Source organism: Hydractinia symbiolongicarpus, chromosome 8 (genome assembly GCF_029227915.1).
Source record: "Hydractinia symbiolongicarpus strain clone_291-10 chromosome 8, HSymV2.1, whole genome shotgun sequence".
NCBI classification, from domain to species: Eukaryota; Metazoa; Cnidaria; class Hydrozoa; order Anthoathecata; family Hydractiniidae; genus Hydractinia; species Hydractinia symbiolongicarpus.
In genome coordinates this window covers 21,600,120-21,625,707 of record NC_079882.1, presented here as the reverse complement: position 1 = coordinate 21,625,707, position 25,588 = coordinate 21,600,120, and the positions used below count along the sequence as shown (strand labels likewise).

Below are 25,588 nucleotides of genomic sequence, written 5' to 3'. Positions count from 1 at the left end.
GTAGTATCAGCGAGTTGACGCAACTTTGAAAAATGCTTCAAAAACTACCGTTGTGCCAACTTGTCACCTATTGTAGCTAATTGTATTTATGCTATTTTATACAGTTTTGTGATTTCTTTTTCAGCAAGCATTATTTTGATTTTGTTGCGTCATCTTCTTGTTACATTCAGTTTGTAACTACTACATTCTATTTTGTAAAGTATAGCAGTTTACTGTGTCTTTATATAAACTGGTTATATTCTTGCAACTTTCAAAAAAACTAATTCCGAAAAATAAAATTAGTATTTAGCTAGACGTAGTAACGACATAGACTGTAGCCGGTGTTTGTATTGTGAGAAAAATTTTAAAAGTAATTTTGCAACTTGCAACTTTTATCCACAAAATTCTGCAAAGTAAGATTGTTTGCTGACTGTTTTAGCCCGGTGGAGTTAGAGCAGACCTGTGACTTTTTTATTTAAACCGAAGTTTAAAGAAGTTGTTTTTGAAATGTACATTTCGCGAAAGGGTGCGCTGCTGTACACCCTCCACAGAAAGTTCCTACATGGTTTCCTTGTACTAAGCATTTACGCCAGTATCCCTCATCAAAAAATTTGAACTTCGCGTAAAAGTATACGTCAAAATAATGAGGTATACTTTTACGTCAATGCTGTCTAACATTTTTTGCTTACACAGGGCAACAAAGCTGTGTTTTTCTTTCAGCTGAAGTTTCGGGAAAGTCATTTACCGAAAAATATGTTACATCCGAAACGCTGCATTTCTGTGAGCGCTGAATTTAGGACATACTGTATTTCTGTATTACTGCGCTTGACCTGGAAGTGCGGCATGATTCATATGCACTTATCGCCAAACTTAGTATTTAAATGTTACGGTGTACTTTTGAAACATTCAAGAAAACGTTTTTGTAAAATAGATAATTGCGAATGTCCTGTTGTTCTGGGTTGCGAGAAGTTGTATTCTTTGTTTTACTTGAACAGCTGCAAGAAAGTCGTTTTTTAATAATAATTCAACAGATATGGCGCAAAATGTATACCTCTACTATGCGGATTGCCCAGCTATTTCTTTGATTACTGGTGTCTTAATTCGTCGTTTTAACGCTGGATTCCCGGCTAGTATTCATATAATAACTTCAAGATCAGGAAACTCTTTTAACGTTCTTGATTTTCCACCTCCAAATTCTAAAGTGATCAACTGAGGAAATATAATTACTTTGAGAGGACCTACAAACACTTAGGATAACATGAATTTTAACCCTGAATTTATTATGCTTTCAACTCAACCTCGTCCCATGGTCTTGTGGCTCATGAGCTGTTATAACGGAATTTAAACTTATGTTTTTACAGAACCTTTAAATTTTAGCAATCTTGATATTGTTTATAGAGAACTTGTGATTATTTCACACACTGGTGTTGAATTTCTATGTTTAACTTTTTATGTTTATATCAATTCTAATTTCCAATTTGTGACTGCTCATGTTAAACTTCTACTTATATGGAAATTAATTTTCACGAGAGTTAATTTTCGTAAAAGTTCAATACTCCCCCGAGTTCAAATTTCAGCCCGGGCTGAAATTCTCGATGTACAGCCCCTTAATCAAAAAGTACAAAAAATAGTTCTTCACGCATAAAAAAACTTGTGAAACTTGAGTGTCAGCATAACATTACATTAAAGCACTTGCAAAACAGCTTTTAGTGTTGTTTATAAGAAAGTTAAGCTAATGACAGTGAGAAAAGTTCATGAGCACTGAGCACAAAATCAACTTCTGGTTTATGAAGTAGATTTTTTAAAAATAATTTATTTCTGAAAATATTTTACTTTATTTTACCAGTGGTTTTAGAAAATTTCATAATCTCAAGTTTGACAGCCAACTCGGTGGCTCAAAGGCAAAAATTGAAAAATCTGTTCCATAGGTAAGTTTCATCTTGTTTTGACCATTTTTGATTGAGTTATTTAATCTAAAAGAAGGTTTAGAAAAAGGCCCATTTTTGGCTTAAATAAGCGCATAAATTATGACGTCATCATCCAAATTTTTTAAATTTGTGATTTTTCAGAGTTTTTTATTAATAAGTATCACTATACCAAAACTTATTAGGTTATCTTCATTTATTTTCCTTAAATATGTTATTGGTGAGAATTTACGAAAAGGTTCTCTATACTTATTACCTAGGTAAAAGGGCGCAATCGATATTTTCGAAAATCGCGCAATGTGATTGGTTAGAACTTACGTCATAGCCGGGTAATATTCCACGGTATTTCCCGCTACTATATCAACAGTGGTTATAGTTTAAACATGGTAGCATTAAATGTAAATAAACACAAAAAAGTAAACAAAACGCGAAAAGAAGTGAATTTTTTTTTTTTTTTAACCAATTACACGATGTATTTTAGCTACAAGAAAAACCTGTAATGTTTACACGATATTCAATTTAAAAAAAAAATTAGTTGGAATTACGTTTCATATAGGAATTGGATCGCCTAGGAATCAATGATTGACTCGTAGATATCAACGCTTACCTTTCTTGATCCATAACATTATTTTAATGCAATGACTTCAATAATCTTAACGCTTTGACGCCCATTGCAAGTCATTGGCTAATTTTCCGCTAAGCAAAAAAAAAAAAACGAGAACACCATTATAAGCGTTATAGCGAAATGCTTCGTGGAAAAATACACTCGATTAAGGTTTGTTTCGCCGTTACCGTGTATAATATAGGCCAGACCTCGTTCCCATGGCATTTTGTTAATGAAGTTGGATAGCAGCGAAAAGTTGTTGGCCACTTCTTCATAAGGACCCTGGGAACAGGGTTAATTTAGACCTTCATCAATGTTGTTGGACGAATATATGGATATACTAAGGTTTTAAGGGTTTTTTTATGACTAGCTAGAATGAATGAAGATTGAAAGTTAAGTTCAAGCGCCGACCCCGTCTTGATTGCGCTATGCAATATTACTGGATGTACGTTGGGTATCCACTACATTGATTTTTCGCCACAGCGTATTGTTTTATTTATCATGCTTATAAATTCATAACATTGCAGAAAATATACAAGTAAAAAAAACGACAATGATTAATTTTGTTGAAAATATATTTCTGCCGTAAGCGCCATCTTCAGTTCAATAAAGGTGGTTAAAATCGTAAAAGTTGAAAAAATATGTTATACAAATACACTAATTAAAATTCTCCTGATAATATTTACTTAATATCCATGTTTAAAACTTGATTGTTAATAATTTTGTTTTGTTTTTTAACTACTTTAATTTATATATAATTTAAGTGGTAGAAGCATCGAAAAGCAAGTGAAAAGCAAAGACTGCGAATATTAAAACAGATTATAAATCGGCATTTTTTTTTCTTAATTCAACTGCAAGAACCTGCTTTCGACATGCGCACTTGCAACATAAAACAATTCGTTCATTGAGATCACAAGTTCGAACGAAGTATAGAACTGCGAGAAAAGACGCGCTTCCTGTTGTTTTGGTTGTTTTCTTCCACAAGACTTGAAAACTTAAGAATATGAGCGAGAATAAAACATTCACGAAAAGTTAAGAAATATTTATTGGTAGCAATGTGAAGAAAATACGAAATTTTTGTTAAGCAAAAAGAGTTACAAGAACTTAAAAATCATGCAGAAGTTACTATGGTGAGTCGTTTGTTGACATTTTTAAGTGAAAAAAGTTCTCGACTTTGTTTTGTTTTTATCTGCGTTTTAACAACTTGATTATTGGAATTCTTATGTTAGTATGGTAACATGCTTTTTGACACACCCAATAGCGTCGAGCAAATATTTTACTCCTTCTCACATACCTGCCACGAGAGTCAGTTTTAGCTTTATATGTCTCATTTAGTTCTTAAGGTGACAATGCGTGTTGGACTTTCAAGCATCGTGCTCACAATATTTCTCTGCGCAGTCAGCATCAATTGTGCAAAAAATGGAATGCGATATAGACTAAAAAGATCCCTTGAAAATTTTAAAAAACACAAAACTAACGAAGAGCTAGGCTTTTCAAAAGACAATGTTGAAGAGAAATTTCCGTCAGAGAGGTTTATAAAGAGCGAAGCAAATGATATCGAAAAGCGCAGCCATATTACAGATTCGATACGACATTTTACAGACGAGTCTGAAGGAGCACTGATTGTCATCGACGCTGACAAACAAGATGATGAAAGTATAAACAAAAAGTCACGTGTTAGCAGCCAACAAAAGAGTGTTGATAAAAGCCCAGGGATTTCCATTGTCCTTAATAATAACGGCATGAATGAGAATGAGGAAAAAAAGGACGAAATTTACAAAGAAATGCAAGATGGATATAATAATATGGAAGAAAGGTTTGGAAGTTTTATAACAACGCCAGCAAAACACAAACGCGTGCGCGTTATATTAATCACCCCCGTGCAAGATATACAAGCTGGAAACGAACGGGACCGCTTGCCACAACCTGATAATCTCGACCAACTAGCTGAACTGGACAAAAACAGTTTGGTGTTGAGTGAAAGCGATGGAGCCGATAATGTAAAGTTTCTGTCTGACACACCTAGAAAGAGCGAACTTGAAATTGATATAGATAAACTAAAGCATGTAAAAGAAAAATTAAAATTACTTAATGAAGATGATGACAATGTTTTTGAAGCCAAACCAACTCTAGTGTTTCGAAATTTAACAAATATAAACAATACTGATATTGAAACTAAAAATTTGTCTGCGAGTGAAAAACCAGCTGTGAGCAAAACGGAGCGGTTGCACAGTTATAACGGAGGAGAGCATCAAGAAAGTCCTATCATTATTCACACCAATCTCACGACACTTCACGAACGACTGCTTTTCCACGACAACGACGACGACAATGAAAAACATGACGATTTCATGCAGGAACAAAAAGTAAAAGCTAATGAGAAGAAAAACGATAGTTCTACGAACCACGAGGTAAATTTTGAGTCACAAAACTCTACTAATATAACGAACACTGCTAATAAAATTGCTGATGACACAGAGGACGATAATAACAGAAAACATGAAATTTCAAAATATGGAAAAAAACTTCACATAGGAAAAGACGATTCAAAAACGAACCCGTTCGACAAATTTATAATAGATGTACGTGAAAATGCACACGAAGGGAAATTAAAACCTCCCGGAAATCCAAGCCCCGAAGATTCGCAAGATTTGATGACGCAACAAAAAGGAGCGGTATATGAGAGTCCAACAAAATCTTCAAGTATACGTCATAAAGACAAGGACGAACTATCTAAAAAAGAAAAACCAGCTAAAACAAAGAACAAGGGGATAAGTGAAGTGGTTTCTGTTCTTGCCTCAGGTGCTTCTGACGGTGAAACTGGAAAAATAAAAGCAGCATCCGCATACCACCCTTCAAAAGAAACAAATGATGAGAAAATTGTTCAACACGTTTTGAAACGAAATGAAACAAAATCTAACAAAACAAACGAAGAAAAAAAGAAAACTGAGAAGAAGGTGGACGAAATAAAATTAAAAGCAGAATCTTCCGAACCTTCAAAACCTGTGAAATCTGCAGAAGTTAAAACTGTCGAAAAAATACCTGCTGCAAAAATTATTGACAGAAGAAAAGCCGAAGCGATAATTGAATTTATGAACAAGGATCCATTAGAATCATGGCGGTATCATTTCAATACATTAAAATCGTTAGATTTAAACTCCTCCATTTTGAGATCTGGTTTAGTAAATGCTGGAAATATTGAACGTCTTAAAGGCGTTATGAGGAGAGCTTTAGAAGGCAAAGACATTACTCTAAGTATTGTCGGTGGTTCAATTAGTGCTGGAGGTGGATTGTATAAAGACAGAGGTAATATTGATGGATTATATTACAAAGGAGTTGTAGACTGGTGGAATAAAATGATTAGTCCTCTCACTGGTTCAGATATGGTTGTAAATAACATTGCCATAGGTTCCATTGGCACGGACTATTTTTCCTATTGTGTCAAAAACCATATTGCCAACGAAAGTGATATTGTTTTGTGGGAGCTTTCTGCTAATGATTATAACCGTTATAAAATGCAACCAACAAAGGGTGCTCGGCCGTTAGAAAGACTTACTCGTATGATTTTAGAGCTACCTAATAAACCCGCTTTGTTATATGTGAATTTTTTTAAAGGAGTCGATTATAAAGCAACTCGTGAAAGTTGCCCAAACTTTGAAGATCAAGGCGAAGATATTATCGCGCATTATTATAAGATTCCATCCCTGAGTTGGAGAGCGATGGTTTGTGGTGGTCTCGTTCGTAGAGAGACTGGGTATAATTTAGATACATTATTTAGCCAAGACCAATATCATCCATCTTTAAGAGGGCATGCGCAGATGTCTTTACTTTTACTTCTTCATTTACGTCACGTGATGAGAGCTGTTCTACAGTGGGCCATAACCCACGAAGGCTACATTGATAGATTTGAAAATCAATTTGTAATGCCAGAACCACTGTTTATGGGGCCTAAATATCCAGAGCCATTATGTTGGACTCTTATTACTTCGGATCTTAGCGAACGAATTACAAACTCTCTACAAGTTAGAGTGGTTAGAGACAATGGCTTTAAGTTAGAGTATGCCACAAATTTTCCAATTAGGTTTGATAAAGTAATTTGCTGGAAGGCTGAAGTACCGTCAGCCGAATTATCGCTTCAATTCTATATACCAGAGACTTACGGCCAATCTAACGTTAGGAGAAAACGTTCAGAGATAGCGATAACAACCCACACAAGATGGGGCGGATCTTCAACTATATGGTTGGATGACCGAACAGACAAGCCCATAGTTATTAAAGAAGGTCGACCAAACGATCCAGGTAAAAGAACTCAAGTAGACACTATTGCTAATGATGTAGGGCCCGGAATGCATACATTAAACGTTCGCGCCCATGATGGAGGCTTTTGTCTCTCCGCCATTATGGTGGATGGCAGTTAGTAATTTCATTTTCTTAGTATTTTTTATAATTTTTTATTTGCACATTTTGTAATAATTTTATAGCTACTATTGAGATACGGTTTGATAATTGAAATATCATGACGACTGCCACTCCTGAAAATTCCACAAACTTTTGGCTATGAAATACACTTTTCTTGGTAACCTGGAATGTAGGTGGGAGGGTAGTAATTTGCTTTAAGAAGGAGGGGAAAGAGGAGAGTTTATATCATCCTCTTCATCTCTCAACAAACTCCAGTATTTTTATACTAAGTTAACAAAACAAATAGAGAACAAATAGACCGAGCTATGTTTTTCTTTCAAATAAAAGTTGCATAAATCTACCACAAATAATGCAATGGATATGAATATTGTAAACGGCCCTAAATCAATCAAGCTTCAAAATTAACGCCACCCTTTACTAAGAGTTTCAGTTTATCTATTTACCCTTTTTAACAGTTTTTTTGTTCCGTATTTCTATGTAAATCGTACCAATTATGTGTCAAAGCAATTATATAACACTAAGGAGGTGTGGATTTATAATACTATATACTCAATACAACCACTTACGATACTTTAAAAGAGGGCGGTGGAAGGGGCGCTTAATCAATAGGGGCGCATGATGTTGTTGTATGTCACTTCCATTAAAAATGAACTAAATATTAGGGGAAGACCCTTTTCCAATTGATTTTTGCCTTTTTAATATTAAAGTATTATATACTGCATTATATTCAGATCGGATGTGGCAATGAAAAATTGTGCGAGAATTGTAGAATTATAGTATTGATGGGAACAAAACTTGTCGAATTGTAAAATTGGCACACTTTGCGGAAACTTCGTTGTATATAATGAAGGGTAATTAGTTCGGTAACTTGTTCCGCAATTAAATAAAGCTTGCAAATATTTTCATTTGTGTTTAGAAAGAGATGGAAAATCAAAAAATTCGGACCTAACCTAAAGGGACATTGTGCAATTTATCAGGAAAAGAGAACCAAACTCGCGTGCTCTAAATTATGTTACTGCCTTGCTGGTGAAGTTGATGTTGGTCAGTCCGTAATAGCGGCTCAAGTGCAACAAGACCCTGGGGTTAGTACAGACCATTATCACAAAAGGCCGACTTTTGGAAATTTCTCGAAATAACTAATTTGAAATTTTTCTCAAAATCTCTGCCGTCGGACAACTAAATTTTTTTTGCATATCCCTAAACATCAGATGTGTTTTTTAAAAAGAAAACCGAAATAAAAAGATTGTTTTAAAACTCGTCCGTTGCACCTCCAAGGTTGCACCAAATTCGCTTTTATTGTACCACATAGTATCAGTAAACAAGATAGCTGTGCAGCTATGAAGCTGTGGGACCAATGGTAAAACGATGCTGGGTTTTTTTGTTACTCTAGGATAAACGAAGCCTATTTTCAATCATCGACGTGTTGCAAGCCAATAAAAAAACTCAATCCTAGCTTGCCCAGCATTTGCAACAACGTAAATAAGGTATCTGATAAAAGTTAAAAGTTGTACCAGTAAAAGCATGTTTTAATAAAACAAAATCCCTGCATAAGAGCTAGTTTATGTCAATAAAATATATACAGCATTGAGAAAACACTTTAAAGCATTGAAGATGTGAAATTCATTAAGGCAACAGAAGGTTGACTTTGCAATTTAGGTAGCATAAATAATGCTTTACAGATAAATAATGTTTTACAGAGGATAAATTTAACAGAGTTGCTAAATTGTAGAACCCTCCTGTTTAGTCACTGAGCAGCGAGCTCAATAATAATATGCATATTTTATTTAAACTGGTAGCCGAATTGTTATTTTGTGTCAAGGACGCCTGCAAAAGAATGACATGGAGATATATCATGGGCCAAAATCTGAAGATATCTGCGATAGTAAACCGTTGTTTTATGGGTTGAAGGCTAGTCCAATAGAACACCCTTTAATACATCATCTGCAGAAAATTTCTACAAATCTGAGCAACTTCAGACTAGTTCCATTGTGATGTGGTGTTGTATATATTCCCTAGATCTTTGTGCAAATCGACAGGCATAATAAGCATCATGCAGATTATAATTTATATACATTATACATCAGTGAAAAAATGCTACTAGATACTTTTTAACCATAACTAGACCTGTCAGGGTGAACTGATAATGAGCTTTTAAATTTAGTTAGCCATTACAGGATAATTATACGATACATGCAGTAATATGAGCTGCTTGTGCGGCTATTTATAAGGTAGAGATCTGATTTGCTTAAATTTCTTTACTTTTCTTCGATATCGATATTCCAATAGTCATACTACAGTCCTACTACTTTGTGGCTAGCTTCAGGTTGGTAAAAAAACAACACAAGAAGTAACAATGGCTAGCCCAAAATGTACTTATACCAAAGTAAATTGAAACTTGAGAGAAAAGCACAAAATAGCTAGCTAGCTGTCCGTATGCATATATTGTCATCCGACACTTACTACGTAGCTGGTCTGCTATATACGTCCGTGATAGCCAAAAAAATAAAAAACATTCTACTAAGATTTACATAGGTGTGATAGTATAGAAAACATACGCAGCATTTACAAGACAAAAAGAGATCTTTTTCAAACCTGAGCTATGCAGCTTTTAAAATGGCAGATTAAACGTCAATTTTACTAACCGCGTCCGAGATACGCATATCACCACTTAAATCCCAGAAGATCAGGATTTTGTTCGAGCTTTCAGCCGAAACTACAATCAGGGACATAAATTGTGGCCAAACCATTAAAAATAGTGAAAATATCAACTGTAGCCCCCCTTCCTTCCACTATCAATTTTTTGTCTTGTGGCATGCACTGAATTTCGTTGAAACATTGATATAGGGGGGAAGGGGGACAGTTTCTGCATAATGAGCTTGTATTTTGGTTGTTTGGCCACATATTTATGTTCCTGATTGTAGAAGCCGTGTGTTCCACAGCTAAAAAGTGTTAACAAAAAGTTATGATTTGCAAGAGTAACATATTTTGCAGGAAAGAGAGGAAAGAGAATCTCGATATGCAAGTAGCCAAACAAACTTCTAGCCGTTTTTTTACTTGGCATTCTGTAATAATTTTAGTATAGAAGATTGTGTAAAATAAGGTTAGAAAATAATTTCTTTGGATTTTAATGCGTTTTCCAGCAATCTAGAGGTCCTAATTTTTAAAATCTCCCTCTCGGCCAAAACCATGGAAGCTAAACTAAAGCCCCCTACTCCCTATAAAGCGACACCGGAAATGAAAGGACCATTTTAGATCCTCTCGTCAGGGAAAAACAAAGCCGGTAATTGAAATCACAATTAACAAGAAAAGGATAGCAAACGGTTGATAATTTTTAACAACTTCATTGTTGTCGAAAAGTAATGTGAATAGAAAAGTTTACTACCCCTACTCCCTTGTATGTTTTTTCATGAAACATAAAGTAGCAAATTTAGTAAAAATTGAAAACACGAAAATAAGTTTCTCACGTTACACTCTATTCTATTTTGCTGTCGGTAGCCAGTTATGGGTTGACCTGATTTAAGAGGAATTTCCGCAAGTTCGATAACCACTCAACTTGGAAATTACATTTTTGCTAGGAAGATGGAAAGAAGGAGAGTAAAATTATACCCTTAGAAATGAACCAAGCCAGCAATGGTTCTATATAACCCGATAAATATCGGATTCTGGTAGCACGAACTGTTTGTTGATTCTCCTTGAACCTTTAACGATGCTTTCTATTAAAACATCAATCGATGAAAGGCGAACTCCGATAACTCGAACATTTTTAACCTTTTTTATGAAGATGATAGTATTTCCATGTAGTATTTTTTAAGTAAATACATATAACAAACCATATAGTTTTGTAAAATGAAAAAATCTAGAAATATGGGGAAAAAGCTGTTAAAAATCTACTTTTGAAGTTGATGAGTTTTCAGGAACGTGGCAACCATGAAGAGCCGCCAATAACAACGAACTGCAAATAAAAATTCTCGATAAACTCCAAAAGTTACTATAGACGTTCTTCGCAAATTATTACTTTTTAGTTGTACCCATACCTCCAACTATTTCCCTTAACCCTAGGAGGTTCAAGTTATCTGAAATACATTATACAATAAAAATTCCACAAAAAAATGTATATTTTCGGATATATTTTTATATTTTAGTTTAGGCCATAATAGCGAAAAAAACTTCTATTATAACAAGAAAGACTAAAGATATAATTTATTTTCACCAACCACCATATGTCATTCAGAAAATTGGTAAAATTAAAATGGCGAGCTTCTGCGCAAATAAACGTTCCTGCAGAGTGAAATATTTTATACTACGTTCGAATACAGAAGATAACGTAATTTAAATTCAATATATTTTCTTTGAATACGAATAAATAAGAACAAAAAATACAATACAATATAAACACGAATAATATAATAATAAAAAACTATTTAGAATATTTTTACGAATATTTTTACGAAGTTGAAAAAAGAGATCCACAGGGTCCTTTCGAACATTATTTAGACGAACTATTTGCCGCACCTTTTTGCAATCAAGATACAGACATTCGATATTTCTACAGCGACGTACTCTTCCTTTCATTAGTTTAGTTTTTAGTAGCGAAAATTCTTTGTAACGAGCGCAAATATCAGAGTACAAAGTTTTAATATAGGAACGACCTTCTGCAACTTTGCGCGAATTCCATGTAATTCGGTTCTAAAGTTTAAAAGAAATACCACATGTTAAACATGTCATGCAGGGCCGTAGCAGGCTGAGTGGCTTTAACGGCCCTGCGATAAAACTGCAGACTAAAATAAAATGTCACAGTACGAACCTTTATCTGGATCTATGGCACCGTGCCTTATGAAGAAATCGAGTAATACGAGAGCACAGTTAGGTTTGAATTCATCAGTAGCGATAAGCTCTTTGACCTACGATAGAAGAAGTTAAAATTTATTTTAAAACAAATTCTGAAAGGGGAAAAGTAAATATATTCGGCAGAAATTTCAGTGAGTTTTACTATGCAAATATACGTCATCATACTTACTTCTTTGATAGGTAGAAGATAAAAATCAGAGACCTCATCGTCCGTGTTTGTAGGCTCGAATGATCTTGGTAATTCCAAATCAAATACGAACTGCGTTTCAGGAAATAATCCAAGCTCGTTTTCATGAAAGTAGCTAGAACATATTAAGTATATTTAGTAGACATAACATTTGTTCGCGAGCTGAAATATTTTTGACTCTTCTCGCGAAAGTTTTATATTTTTAAACATTCCACGTTTTTTCACGAAATTACAGATAATTCTCTCGCAAAAGCTTTCTTCACTGAATTTCGCGATTTCTCTAACCACGAATGTTTCTGCCCTCAAAAAAAGCAAAAAAAAAAGAATACCTCACTATACCAGCTGGTCGAGCCGTGGATGCTAATTTTTCAGGAATACCAGCTTCCTCCTTGCATTCTTTAATAACTGTTTTCAAAACACTGTCTTCGGCGGTTACGCCTCCTGCCACCTGAATGAAAAGTATATTATATTAGCATTTGAAACAATTCAGCAGTCTCTTGTTAGCATCTACCTAGTCCTTACCCGTGGAAAAATCCACAGATTCGTCGGTCTTCAAATTACACGCAATTTTGTGTGTGGTACAGATGCACGACACCTTTCTTTCGACAAAACAGACAAAATTCGGAAATTAAATAACTTCCATGAATAAAAAAAATGATTTTACTTATAACAACGAAGTTAGCCTAAAATTAATGTAACAATAACATTTTAAAGCCTCGTTTATTTTGTAAGACGAAAGTAATTTGACCTGTTGTTTTAATTTTAGGTCTTTTGCATTGCATTAAGAATATCGTTCTGCGTTCAAAGCGGTGTAATAAAAGCAACAATGGGATTGAGGCTCACACCAACCTTATCTTTTTAGCACTTTACATTTTATACATAAGTTGTACATAAATATTTATATGGAGATATACATACAGTATTGTCTAATTTCCCAGGGTATGTTGGTTTTGTTTTACTTCTGCGTGCTATCCACATGTAAACATCGCCACTGTCATTTCGAACGTATCCATTCACATGAACGCCATATGTACGAAAGCCAAAGAGACCTAAATATTAAGTTTGAATACTGAAGGTAAAGTAATAGGGTAAAAATATCAAAACAAAAAAATTGCACTTACAACAAGCTGCTCTTTCCACTTCCAGCAAAGTTTCACCTGAGCTGTTTTCTTTTATTGAATATAGCTGTAAATGAAAAACTGAAAAGATTAATAAAATAGGAAAAGAGAGAATTACTTAAGAGCATTTTATGCTGCAATTTAACCTTTTTTTTCCGCGATAGTTTCTTCCACAAAATATATATCAAAGTTGCGCAACCGCGAAAGTTTATTCCTGCAAAATATCAAAAGCTAAAGACAACACATCGTAAACTATTAGTCGAAATATATTCTAATTATCTTGTATCAAATTTCCATTTTTATTGTTAAAAACGGATACTAGGAAAATTTACTCCCGTATAAGATATACGAAACTTTTAAATCCGTGAAAAAATATTTCCAAAATTTCACAGCGATTTTAATAATGCTAAAGTTTCTTCCTTTAAATACCAGAAGAGTTTATGTGCGAATTTCCTTAAAAGCTTTATATCTTAAAGTTTCCTTTATCATTATTTTCAATTTTTGGTGGGTCTCCGCATCAAACTAGTAAAAAAAACTTGATGTCCTAATTTTAAATTTCTACCTGCTTACACATACCTCATTTCTCCAACCTTTTAATGTTGGAAACAAATTCCTATCCTTCCAGTCTCTCATGACATTAGCAAATTGTTGACTTCTTGTTTTCTTATCAGTTAACGTAGTTGCCATGGTGACATACTTAATTTTTTTACTAAGCAAATCTCGAACAACATAAAATATATCGTGATAAAATTCAAGCTTGTTTAGCACTTCAGGTGGAACCAATCCAACCTGTGTGTTGTTAATAATAAATGGTACACATTCATCTTTACTGGAACCTAAGAAAGATACAGAGAAAAATACATTATATATAGAATTGATAATATATAAATATACAAGACATTTTACAAGACCAGTCAAAACAAACACAAAAACTCAATATACATACATTTTTTTCCTTCCAAAATGTAAATATCAAGATCAACGGAAAAAGGACATGGAGAGGATTTTTCATGAGGGAAAGAATATAATGGACAGAGAAGGATATTGGGGACTACGTGGGATTACATATATCTCTACATTCTTCATCTTTATCATAGCCTAAAAATAATTACAGTAAAGCAGAAAACCAATTCATTCAAATATCTGTTGAGAGACAAAAACAACAAACACTACATGTTCAATGGTATTAAATGTTTAACCAATCAATTTGTTTTAACTTCTGCAATAAATTCCTAAGGATTTCAAATTGAAGTATGGCATTGTCAATCTTAAGAAAATCTCGTAGCTTCAAGGTAACTTTACTATAAGCTGCTTTGTTAAATTCCATATTGGTACATATAGGTATTATACTGACAAGCTAAATTCTTACCCTATTTATTAATTTACTTTTATATTCATATTTATATATATATACATATAATATATATATATTAAAACTAAAAAACAGGCTTGGTTATGCCTACTACAAAACTACTTTTATTTCGTCTTAAAATATGCTTATATATTTTTAAGAAATGATTTCACAAATATAATTTTTACTATGGAAAACATATATATATATATATATAGGTGTTTTACTATAGCTTGCCAACAATATCTATAAAAACAGGCTTGGTTATGCCTACTAATTTTTTTAAGAAATGATTTCACAAATATGATTTTTATTAACGAAAACGAAAAATTTTTAGAATAGATCCAGCAACATTACATATTTCTACAGTATTTAAAAATGGCGAAAAGGTTTGATGTGATAATAAGCTGTTTTTATATTGGTTCTCTTAAAAAAAATTGACATTGATTTTATACCTTAAAGAGTGAAACAGAATTTCAGATTACATTTATAGAAATCACATACAATTGATACTGGATCCCCCCTCCCACCTTTCTCCTGGAAAAAAATGGTAGAATATGTCCCTTGAAACTAGTGAGACTAAGCCACATAAAATATAAATCAATACTGTTGGCTCTCAGCTGATTACTTAGCTATGTAGTACATAGTTTTATGCAGGCAAAGAGGTGATCTGTCAATCAAGAATTTCTATTTGAATGAGCAATTGCAAATGAATTATTTTTTATAAAGTTTAAGAAAAAAAACTGTCAACTGTCAACTCTAGTTCAACTGCATAAAACACCATTTAAAGATGGTGTGATATTCAGACTCAACGACGCATTAAAAGAAATAATAAAATTTTTCATATCTCTAATAAAGGCCAACAGGAAGGGATATAAATATATAAAGTAAATTTTCAAAGAAACATTGTTTTTTCTATCCTCCCCACCATTCACTTCCTTTTTTGTAATATTTGATGAAAGTGTTTTTATATAGCTATAAAAAACTTTGTAAGTCTTTACTAGGCTGTTAAAACAGTATTGGGAAAGTTAATTAAAGCAACTTACCATCATTATTAAAGCAATTAACTAGTTTTACAAGCTCAGCTATCTGTTGTGACCAATTTGACTTTTTAGAACAAGAAATGCTATCTGTTTCCATTTGGGTTTGTTGGTTATCTACCATGGTTTTCTTTTTTTAAGGTTTTAATATATATAGCTGTACGCTCTTTTACATATAGTTATATAATGAATGTTACTTTAAGAAGATACGTTGCTAACAACACCATATACTTGATCTTAAACCAGTTTGTTTCTTTTCGTGTTCAGAAATAACAGGTACTTTTAAACACACTTTCACATAAAAAAATGCAGCATGTGCTGTAAATGCGGAAAATACGAAACGAACGTGAAAATGCTACTTACCACTAATGTAATTGTGTAAGACCTTTGTGAGATTGAGCACTTTTTCTGACCAAGTTAATGGAAGACTTTCCGATACACTCTTTAAATCAATACCTGTTTCCTTTTCTTCCTTCACGTTCCATGCTGTGGTAGCCATCATTGTTTTGTATTCGTGTAAAGGTTGCACTAAATTGACGCACTTTTCTTTAAATACTACGGTAGCCGAATAGTATGAAAGTAAAACTTTACAGGAACATAAGAGCAGGTCTAGTTCTGGATTTAGTATAGCTATAGGAGATTTAAATTAAACACCCACCCCATCTTAACAGTATATAGGGCTTTCCTGACTAGCTAGGTCATAACGAACTTGTGGCTAAAAGAGCACACACAGGAAACTAGCCAGCTAACTACGCACCCAAAACAAAGTAAAGTAGGTACTGACTCTTCAATCATACATAGAGTTTGACTAGTTAGCTGACTGCAACATCCCAACTTTCTTGATGATGCAGGAGATCATAGTAGTGGACTCTCAACATGTCTAAGTTTCCCTGCTTTGCAATATTCCCCTGGTTGGAATGACAAGAGTCAAACTCACAAAAAAGGCTTGAATTAAACAAGAGATGGCTACAAGTATCTAAATTAAACTAAAGCAAAACTAGTAAAATATCCCTTAAAACTACAAAATATGTCAGGTTTAAAGTCAATTTATGAGGTTGTCAGCAGAAAAAATGAGAGGCCTTGGACCTTGATGTTACAGCTTGTCACTTGACACCAATGTATATTAGACTGAACAATATTTTTGGAAATAGCGAAACCATTGCATTAAACTTTTAAGTTTAAAGCAAAATAACTCGGAAACATGAAAATAATTGACATGTCCTGCTTGGGCAACTACACTAATCCCTTTCAGAATGGACGGAAAAACCTTTATCTGCTTAACCAACATTAAAATTTTGACCAGTGTTTCAAGGACTGCAAAACAAGTAACTTTTTCTTGTCATAATGGAGGTTAAACTTACACTACAGTTTTTACTTCTGCACTCCCAATGTCTTTATTTGTATGAATTACGGTCAAAGAAATGTTGAGAGTATTTGTAAGGCAAACAAAAAAAGATTTCAGGAAAATAGCAATGAAAGCTTGAAGGTCTATTTTTGTGTCAACTCTTACTCTAATTTTTTAGATCCCCACAACCGATAAGAAGCATAAAGAAACATATTGAATTGTTTACAATGTTGTCGAATATGGACTTTATGCTCAATTCAAACTTAATTGTCTTGGTTCCTCAGTAAAAACACACAAATTAATAAAGAATATTGTAATATGAAATAACTTGCAACACACAAATTATCTTATAGTTTATCAGTAAAACACACATATTATATAATAGAGAATATTGCATTGTAAAATAACTTCTACATACAAATTATTCGCATGAAGTGCAATTTGCAAATTTGGGGATGACAGGTAAGAAAAGTTAATTGAATTTAGGCAGGACAGATAACATGTGCTACCAGTAATCCTAACATGATAATCACACCAAAATGCTTGCCCAAGGCAAAGAGGGTATTACCAAATATGTAGTATGCATGTTTTGTTGCCATTTAATTTTCTTCATTCCTCTATATTTATGAGGTTACTTTTACTTCTAATTTATGTATTAATCACAAATTTATTTATTTATTTTTATTATCTATTTCTCATGCATAAAGAATGTTTTATTTCTCTTCCTCTTCAATCATCAATTTCACTCCACTGTAACAGGGTTCAAAGTGACCCTGGAAAACCTGGAAAAGGTACCCTTTTTGGAAAACTCAGGGAACTTTTTTCTAAGTCAGGGAAAACTCAGGGAACTTTTTTTCTCCTATGTAATTAGAATTGCTTGAAGCTAAAAAGAGAAAGCTTAGAGTTAAATGACCATATGAATTTATTTTTGTTTGTTACATTTTGTTGTATTCTATTTACAACTCTCTTACTTTCTTACTTTGTAACATATCATTTTGGAAAGTTACTGCATTAAAGAGATGATATGTTTTGTAAGTTCCAGTAAAGTTTAACACTCTTTCTCAGTTCAGACAACTCTGGGAAAAATAGTATCTTTGCGTATAAACTCATGGAAAAAAGGGTCTTTTTCATGATGTCTCCCAGGGACAAACATCTATATTCATTGAAATTTCAGGAAAAAATATTCTGATAAGCCACTTTGAACCCTGTATAAACAGATAATTCACATGGTGCTTTTCAGCACACAATAAACATGTGTTATCAAATAAGCTAAAGGTGGTATACATTAGCTGGTCCATGTTTTGACTCAGTGTGTGTTACCACAAAATAATAATAGCAGGATTCATAAATAGGCAGCATTACCGTAATGATAATAAGTCATAATAATATAAAGTAATAATAGAATACACAGGCAACACACACACATCTGTCCAAATTCTTTCAACATCCCCATCTGTCACAAAGCGCATGTGGGAAAAATGTCACCATAATTAACATGAGCTAAATATTCATTTAGCTCAATCTAAACTCACAGGACTTTATATGCATCTAAAAGCAACAAACTTCACCAGTCAAAAAACAGTCCATCCCAATGATTGTATTTAAAAGAAATTGTATGAAATCATTATTGGGGTGTCTTCTCTGTGATATAACCAAGCTTTTTTAGGACACCACACTCTCAAAACGCCAGACTCCGTAAATACAGTTTGAGGGCTGGGCTGTTTTGGATTTCTGACCCACTAATTGGTTTTTATCTTATATCAGGGTTGTACATTCTATGCTGCACGATTTTATAACCTTATACAATTGCATACTACAGAATTACAAATGTGCAATAAATTCATTCGTGTTTACACAAGGGTGAAATGAGGTACCAGGTGAGACAAATTAAAAATAAATTCTAATTTTTTCACTAGATTATTTAAAAAAATGGCGGACGACAAGGAAGTGTTGAGAGAAGTTTGGGAGGGACGTCTTCCAGTTTGTTTTAACATGAGTCCTGATGAGATTACTACAGTTGAGCAGCCTGAACCATGCTATTTACTTGTACCACGGATGAGTTATTTTCCTCTTGTTACAGATAAAGTTTTTCGTCATTTTCAGAAAGCAAGTAATCAAGATGATATTAATGAAATGTGGCTAGAGTATAATGGCCAGCCGTTAAAGTGGCATTACCCAATTGGTGTACTGTATGATTTGTATGCATCTAATGTACTTCCATGGAATGTGACAATACATTTTAGAAAGTTTCCTGAATCAGAAATTATCAGGTGTTATGGACGAGAAGGTGTAGAGGCGCATTTCATGTCAACATTAAAAGAAGCTGATAGTCTAAAACATAGATCTGCAGTTATGAATGCTATGAAAAAGAATGATCATAAACAGCTCTGGATGGGCCTTTATAATGATAAGTATGATCAATTTTGGTCCATCAATAAAAGATTGATGGAAAGATTAAACAGCGAGCCGTTTCGAAATATTCCTATCCGTATATATCAAACAGATGGCCTGATGTTGCAAAAATTATATAAGACTGTATCCAATGATGGAGATTTAAACACATTTGGTGGTTTCTTAAAGCTATGTGTGCCACATGTTTTAGATGAGAATAACTCTGAAAAAGTCTCTGATGAATGGAAAGTTTTGATTCAAGGATTAAACCCACCGTTAGAAACACCTGTTCAGTGGTTAAGCGAACACTTAAGTCACCCGGATAATTTTTTGCATGTTGTTGTTTTACGTTCTTACCGAAATCCTGCACAGTCCACATTTTAAATTTACATTTTGGGGTGAACTAAAATAAAAATACAAGTACATGCAAGGCAGTTTTTTTATAAACAGTTATATCCAAGTTCAGTTCACAAATATTTAAAATTGATGTACATACAAGTGACATGTTTTCTGTTGTAATATGACTTTTTTGACTTTGTGTTCTTATTTCAATGAAGAACATTTTAGCTTTTAACATCTGCAAAAAAAAGATTTTGCCAGATATAGCGTTCGAGGAAAATAAAATTAGTAATGAAGATATTTTTTGAGAATTTTAAATTTTGAGTTCATAAAAATTGGAACTTAGAATTTGTATATCTTGAGTTGTATGTCTAATTTCGATTTTCTCAACATAGTGCATTATTTGGGTTCTAATAATGCAATGTATCGTAAATTTGCTTTTGTATTGATTATATCAGATATTATTTTTAATATTATTTTGCCTTATTTTGTTTCTGGTTTTACATAATTAGTATTATGGTCACCTATACTCTCGTTATGTATTTTTGTGTGTGCAGATAGATTTATTTTTACATTTTGAAAATAAACGGCTTCAAGCGATTTTAACAATGTGAATTGGCACTGAAGGATTTATTAACTTTATCCATACTGTCATTCCTCTATTTTAGTAGGACCGAATAAATAATTATTTTCGCAGAGTGGAACTAAAAATGTAAAAAAAAGGTAGTTTTAGTGAATCCGCAATATTAGCATACACAAAAATTACTACAAGGTTAATTATTGTTAATATTGTTTCATGTGTTATGTGCAATGACAATTGATTCTTCTCAATAGATTGATGATGTAGGTAAATTACAAGCATGAGTCGATTATATGACACCATTGAACCTGCTGTGATTGATGAGAATATTCTGAAACAATGTGTTGAAGAACAAGGTCCCAGTGGAGAAGCTGGAAAGATCTCAAAAGCAGAAGGAATTGATTTTAAAGATGTGACTAAACTATGCCTGGATTTCAAAAGTACTGTTGTTGTTGTTGTTTTTATTGTTTTACTATGTTATATATATTAATTATTATATTATTTTTTCATTATTACTGTTCTTTCTTTTATATCATGTTATGTCATAACTCTTGGTAACCTAGGAGGAAGTTAGTAATTTTTTTTAAACAATAATTAGAGAGGGTGTTGATAAATTGATGGATTTTCATTCTGAGGTCTGAAATGCAGGCAAGGTCATCAGATAGTTTTTAAAATTCATATTTAAAATATTTTATCAGACTTCCCTCGAACACAATGCCTTTGATTTATTCTGACTTCTTTGTCAATAAGTTAGGCTATATGTGTAACATGTAACCTTTTCATTGCATTTTCATTTTAGACTGGGCCGTAAATCTTTCAAATTGGGTTTTATTCCCTCTTATAAATCCGTTTTAAATTTTATTAATTATTTTATTTTTTATTTTTTCGCTTTAGACATTCTCAAAATAGACAATCTTTGGCAATTTACAAACCTTGTCAAATTACAACTTGATAATAACATCATTGAAAAAATGACTGGATTATCTTCCTTGGTGAACTTAGAATGGCTTGGTATGTTATGTTCCACTGTTATAATATGTTAATAAGATTTGTAAAAACTTATTTATTTTTAACTCATTTCAGACTTATCATTTAATAATATCGAGGTGATTGAAGGTTTAGAGTGTTTAACGAAACTACAAGATTTAACGTTATTCAATAATCGCATAAGTGAGATTAACAATATGGACAAACTTTCAAATCTTCATATTTTATCATTGGGTAACAATAAACTGCAAAACTTGGATAACGTAAGTGCGTCCGTTTTCTCTTTCTTATTGATTAATTTCTCAGATCATGTCAAGTTCTTCCATTTTAGTTGCTGTATCTGCGGAAGTTCGCTCACTTGAATACACTGAACTTAAATGGAAATCCTTTTTGTAAACAAGAGGAATACCATTCGTACACCATAGCTTATCTACCATCTTTAGTCTATTTGGATTACCGTCTAATTGATGGTGTTAAGCGTGAAGAAGCTGTTAAAAAATACAGAGATTCCATTGATGAACTTGTTCATGACGAAGCCATTGCAAAGCGAAAGTTGGTTGAAGAGGAGGAAAAGGAAGCACTTCAAATTATTGAGAAGGTATAATATACTCTTCTAATGTTAGTAATTTTTCTTTTTTTTATGTGGAGGGAGGGGGTGTCCCAAATAAACAAAGATGTTAAGTTTAATAATTTATGCATATAGGAAGCGTATGTGGAAGACCTTAATGGTAAAATGCTATTTGAAAGCATGTTTTTAGAAGACTCAGAAGCCTCAAAGTTGGCACAGTTACCAGGAATGGCTGATCTATTGGCAGTGTATGAAGAAAAATTTACTAGTATATCAGTCCAACTTTACGAGTTTGGTTTGGGTGAACGAATAAAAAGGAGGAATGAGACTGATTCTTTTCTCGCAAGCATGAAAGATGCTTTTGACAATAACAAACAAGACTGCGTGAAGCATATAGAAACATTCGAAAAACTGAAAACTAAGGTATACCATAGCATTGTATCAATAAAATAATTATAAAGATAGGCAACTAAGCATGGTGTTTTATTTTGCTACAGGTGTTGGCTGATCTCTTGACTGTGAGTGATCCAGATATTTTGGAGAAAAAGCTAGGGGAATTATCAGATGAAATAACAAGTCTTTGGGATGTTTTAATGGGGCTGGAAATGCAACTTGTGGATCAGTTAGAAGTAAGGAAAAATGTGAATTTATTTATTGATTGCATATTTCTCGTCAATCAATGTTGTTGTTGTTGTTGTTGGTCCGTTTGCGTTTTTCTTGTATTCTCTACTGTTTTTAGGAAAGTACTAAAGACTTCGAAAGAAACATGGCGGATATGGTTGGAACCTTTGTAGAGAATGTTCAAGAATTGTATCCTTATGATGTCCTTTAATCATGTGCGATTTTATCTTTTGTTTGTTTTTAAGTCTTCGTGTGTCTGTAAGAAAAGGAAGGATCACTAAACTACTTTCTAAATGAGTTCGTTTATTTTATTGATATTTTCGTTAACAATAAATTCCGCAGTGTTTCACAGTTACGAGACTTAGAGACCCACCATCATGAAAAACTGTCTGATATAGCTGTTGTGACGCTTGAGAAATTGATGAAGAATGAACTTGAAGAAGAACTCCCTGATGACGTCAGAATGGCAAGTCTTTAAAACGAATTTCTATCAACCAATTTACTTGGTCTTTTTTGGTGTCAAGTTTATTTAAATTTAGCAGTAATCGCCTTCCCTGCTAATTTTGACAAGCTTTTGTGTATGTTTAGCTGTTCGTGGATAAGGACACCATTATGAATGCTGTGTCGGCATCTCACGACGCTCACACGTTTAAAATCGACAACAAGGTTTGTATAATGTTAAAGAACGTGCACCCGCTGTTTTGTAATAGTTGCTTATTTTACGAATTGCGTTTGTAGGAAGACGATATCGTAACCCAAGCGAACACGAATGTTCAAACGTTAATCGAAAACATACACGCGGAGGAGATTCAACGAAATCGATGCCGTGTTGCAGAAATAAACAATCTGTTAGATCACTGCAGAGATGAGTTGGAGAATTTTGAAGCGAATTTTGGAATTTAGAAACACACACGCAGTATGTAGTTGCTCAACAGCTTGGTTTGTTTACGTTGTTCAATGAGAAGGACACCAACTTTATTTTGGGTAATAATAATTCAAAAAAACGTAGTAGGTGATAAAGAGGAGTTGTGAATAAGTGTTTACAAATAGGATTTTTTTATAATTTGCGCAAACAAATGCACCACAAAAAAATTGATAGGTGACCATCGAGCTGTTGTGCAGCTACAGTTAACATTGGATGTGAGTTAACTTCGATATGTCTAAACTACCTTAAGGGTACAAATTATTTTTGGATATATTTTTGCGGATGACTACATTTGCCCCAAATTTGCGGAATTAAATTTGCCGAAGATTCAGAAGGACGTATTTTGTCTATTATAGCTGTCAGAAAAAAAGGTGTTATTAAATAGCATCGAAGAATTCGTGGCTTAGGTGCTACTGGAATTCGAAGTACAAACAGATAAAAGCAATTGCGGTAGAAATTGTTATATACGTATAAGAAAAGGGAAATTGTGTGTGATTAAATTTTGCAGATGACCGAACGAAACTTGTTTTTTCTAATTTAGGCTAAATCCGCTAAAATAAAATCCGCAAAAAATTTCTTGCACAAATAATTTGTACTCAAAAATACTGTGTAAAAATGTTGTATATTTTGATTGAGTTATTTATTTTGATGATAAGTTATTTTTAGATCGTTTTACATAAATGTTAATATATTCATCTGATTTTAATTTATTTTTTTATTTTTCCCTGATCCCAATTTTAGTTTACTCTTGGTAACCTAGTTGTAGGGACGTGGGAACTTATGAAGTGGGAAACAGGGAGAAAAAATGGGGAGGGGGGAGATGAGGAGGGTTTTCATTCTGAGGTCCGAAATATGGGAATTAGCAGTATCAGGGGTTGTTGGGTTAGGAGTTTATTTTGATTTTAATTATTCTATACAAATATTGTGTTAACAGGCCTCCTTGAGAAACAATGTATTTAATTCTGACTTTGCATAAGTAAGTATACTTACATACTTCAATTTATTAGTCAGAAAGATGGTTGAAGGATTGACAGTAAAAGGAATGAGCCAAGTAAGTAACGGTATGTTTTAACGTCACAGGACCCTAATAGATAACAGTACCATTTTGTAACTGGTTAGGCCATCCTGTATAAATATTAACTAATAAATAATAAATAAATAAAGAGTTAAAATAGAATCACAAAACACTGATTTTCTAACAGTGCTCAACTTGTTTAGATTCAAAAAAGAAGATTTAAGAAACATCAAAAAATGCAGCTTAAAATCCCACTTTACTTTTAAAATTGCTATGCCTCAATATTACATTGCAATAATTTTAATCTGTAAAATACAAACTTTCAGCCGTTGTGATAATATAAAACAATATAGATTTCAGTTGAGAGAAACAAATAAACAAATAGATCACGCTAATTAAAGTAATCAACCTTTTTACAGACATGAATGGAAACAATAGACTAGACTATAAGTGTACAATGTTTGATTCAATTTAAACAAGCCCAAATGTTATGCTGTCATTTTTTTCACATAATATCCTAGGTCGTGAATAATATTCCTTGTTTCATCGTTCATTTATCTTTTTTTCCTAAATGATCTTTGCGTCGAAACTAAACAATGCTGAGTTAGAGGTTCAAATGAGCAATTGCTTCACTTATCAGTTACTGTTTGACAGTTCTCATTAGATAGATAATCGTCATCTTTGGAAATATGGACATTACTGTATCAGTGAATTAGTTATGACGCCATTATTATTTAATTAGAAATTAAAAATTTTAATAATTAAATATCTTAAGTGCTTGATGATTCTTAAATGGAACTGTTTTTAATTTTACTAACTTAATGATGTTATTTGCACAAGAGTTTGTTTTTTAATTTTTTTCATCGACGAAATGTGGGTAGTTTTTCGAATGCAAGGACGGTTGCAAATGTGGCTTAAGTTTTTAAATGCCCTTATCCTTACATTTTTACTTCTGAAAACTGTTGGGATTAACAGCTTTTTCTTGCCGTTTACGCGAAATAAGTACGCTAAAATAAGTTAAAACAGTCTTTTATAATACTATTAGATTGCTTCTGCTCAAACGGAGAGCTTCTAATGAGGATTCCATTACAACTAACGATCCATTGTTAGTGACCAACACAATTCCCCGTTCCCTCTATACGGCTAATTCGCAATGCATTATGGTAGTTGTATTCCGCGAAAACGTAAACAAACCATTCGTAGTAACAAAAATGGCCGAACAAGTACACTTCATCCTTAATTCTACTCAAAACCAAAGCGATATACAAAATTCTAATCAAGACAACAGTTTTTTTCAAAACTTGGGCTCTCCTGCAAGCATTGGCTCAAACTTTTCATCAAGTTCA

The 25,588-nt window shown here is 33.1% G+C and overlaps 4 protein-coding genes across 5 annotated transcripts; 3 read left to right on the top strand and 1 right to left on the bottom strand.

Annotated features, from left to right (window-relative positions):
• The first annotated feature begins 3,273 nt into the window (after window positions 1-3,273).
• LOC130654203 (uncharacterized) lies at window positions 3,274-7,047 on the top strand. Its single transcript, XM_057456746.1, has 2 exons — window positions 3,274-3,638; window positions 3,844-7,047. Exon 2 carries the CDS (start codon window positions 3,858-3,860, stop codon window positions 6,924-6,926), a length of 3,069 nt encoding a protein of 1,022 aa, XP_057312729.1. The 5' UTR covers window positions 3,274-3,638; window positions 3,844-3,857; the 3' UTR covers window positions 6,927-7,047.
• A 4,208-nt stretch (window positions 7,048-11,255) lies between these two features.
• LOC130654201 (uncharacterized) lies at window positions 11,256-15,993 on the bottom strand. Of its 2 annotated transcripts, none has more exons than XM_057456743.1 (8): window positions 15,835-15,993; window positions 13,657-13,916; window positions 13,084-13,147; window positions 12,881-13,011; window positions 12,292-12,410; window positions 11,945-12,077; window positions 11,732-11,828; window positions 11,256-11,613 (listed from the first exon to the last, which is right to left on the bottom strand). In XM_057456743.1, exons 1-8 carry the CDS (start codon window positions 15,971-15,973, stop codon window positions 11,561-11,563), a joined length of 996 nt encoding a protein of 331 aa, XP_057312726.1. In that variant the 5' UTR covers window positions 15,974-15,993; the 3' UTR covers window positions 11,256-11,560. The 2 variants fall into 2 exon arrangements, with proteins under 2 accessions (XP_057312726.1, XP_057312727.1); XM_057456744.1 differs by lacking the exon at window positions 15,835-15,993 and adding an exon at window positions 15,478-15,720.
• Window positions 15,994-16,106: 113 nt separating this feature from the next.
• Window positions 16,107-20,022, top strand: LOC130654202 (autophagy protein 5-like). Its single transcript, XM_057456745.1, has 3 exons — window positions 16,107-16,247; window positions 16,995-17,278; window positions 18,733-20,022. Exon 3 carries the CDS (start codon window positions 18,746-18,748, stop codon window positions 19,589-19,591), a length of 846 nt encoding a protein of 281 aa, XP_057312728.1. The 5' UTR covers window positions 16,107-16,247; window positions 16,995-17,278; window positions 18,733-18,745; the 3' UTR covers window positions 19,592-20,022.
• A 306-nt stretch (window positions 20,023-20,328) lies between these two features.
• On the top strand, window positions 20,329-23,933 carry LOC130654200 (dynein regulatory complex subunit 3-like). Its single transcript, XM_057456742.1, has 10 exons — window positions 20,329-20,566; window positions 21,021-21,137; window positions 21,210-21,376; window positions 21,445-21,711; window positions 21,817-22,104; window positions 22,179-22,310; window positions 22,421-22,491; window positions 22,645-22,768; window positions 22,891-22,968; window positions 23,041-23,933. The coding sequence occupies exons 1-10, from the start codon at window positions 20,407-20,409 to the stop codon at window positions 23,203-23,205; spliced, it is 1,569 nt and encodes a 522-aa protein (XP_057312725.1). The 5' UTR covers window positions 20,329-20,406; the 3' UTR covers window positions 23,206-23,933.
• The last annotated feature ends 1,655 nt before the right edge of the window (window positions 23,934-25,588 follow it).

What these genes read in the sequence shown, in the direction of transcription:
- LOC130654203 (XM_057456746.1), top strand. Translation starts at nt 3,858, where the DNA reads ATGCGTGTTGGACTTTCAAGCATCGTGCTCACAATATTTCTCTGCGCA.
- LOC130654201 (XM_057456743.1), bottom strand. Translation starts at nt 15,973, where the DNA reads ATGATGGCTACCACAGCATGGAACGTGAAGGAAGAAAAGGAAACAGGT. An exon ending in TAAAAGGTTGGAGAAATGAG is followed by an intron (nt 13,148 to 13,656) that starts GTATGTGTAAGC and finishes TTTCATTTACAG; the next exon opens with CTATATTCAATAAAAGAAAA. An exon ending in TGCCATAGATCCAGATAAAG is followed by an intron (nt 11,614 to 11,731) that starts GTTCGTACTGTG and finishes TTTAAACTTTAG; the next exon opens with AACCGAATTACATGGAATTC.
- LOC130654202 (XM_057456745.1), top strand. Translation starts at nt 18,746, where the DNA reads ATGGCGGACGACAAGGAAGTGTTGAGAGAAGTTTGGGAGGGACGTCTT.
- LOC130654200 (XM_057456742.1), top strand. Translation starts at nt 20,407, where the DNA reads ATGAGTCGATTATATGACACCATTGAACCTGCTGTGATTGATGAGAAT. An exon ending in ACTATGCCTGGATTTCAAAA is followed by an intron (nt 20,567 to 21,020) that starts GTACTGTTGTTG and finishes TTTTCGCTTTAG; the next exon opens with ACATTCTCAAAATAGACAAT. An exon ending in GGTGAACTTAGAATGGCTTG is followed by an intron (nt 21,138 to 21,209) that starts GTATGTTATGTT and finishes AACTCATTTCAG; the next exon opens with ACTTATCATTTAATAATATC.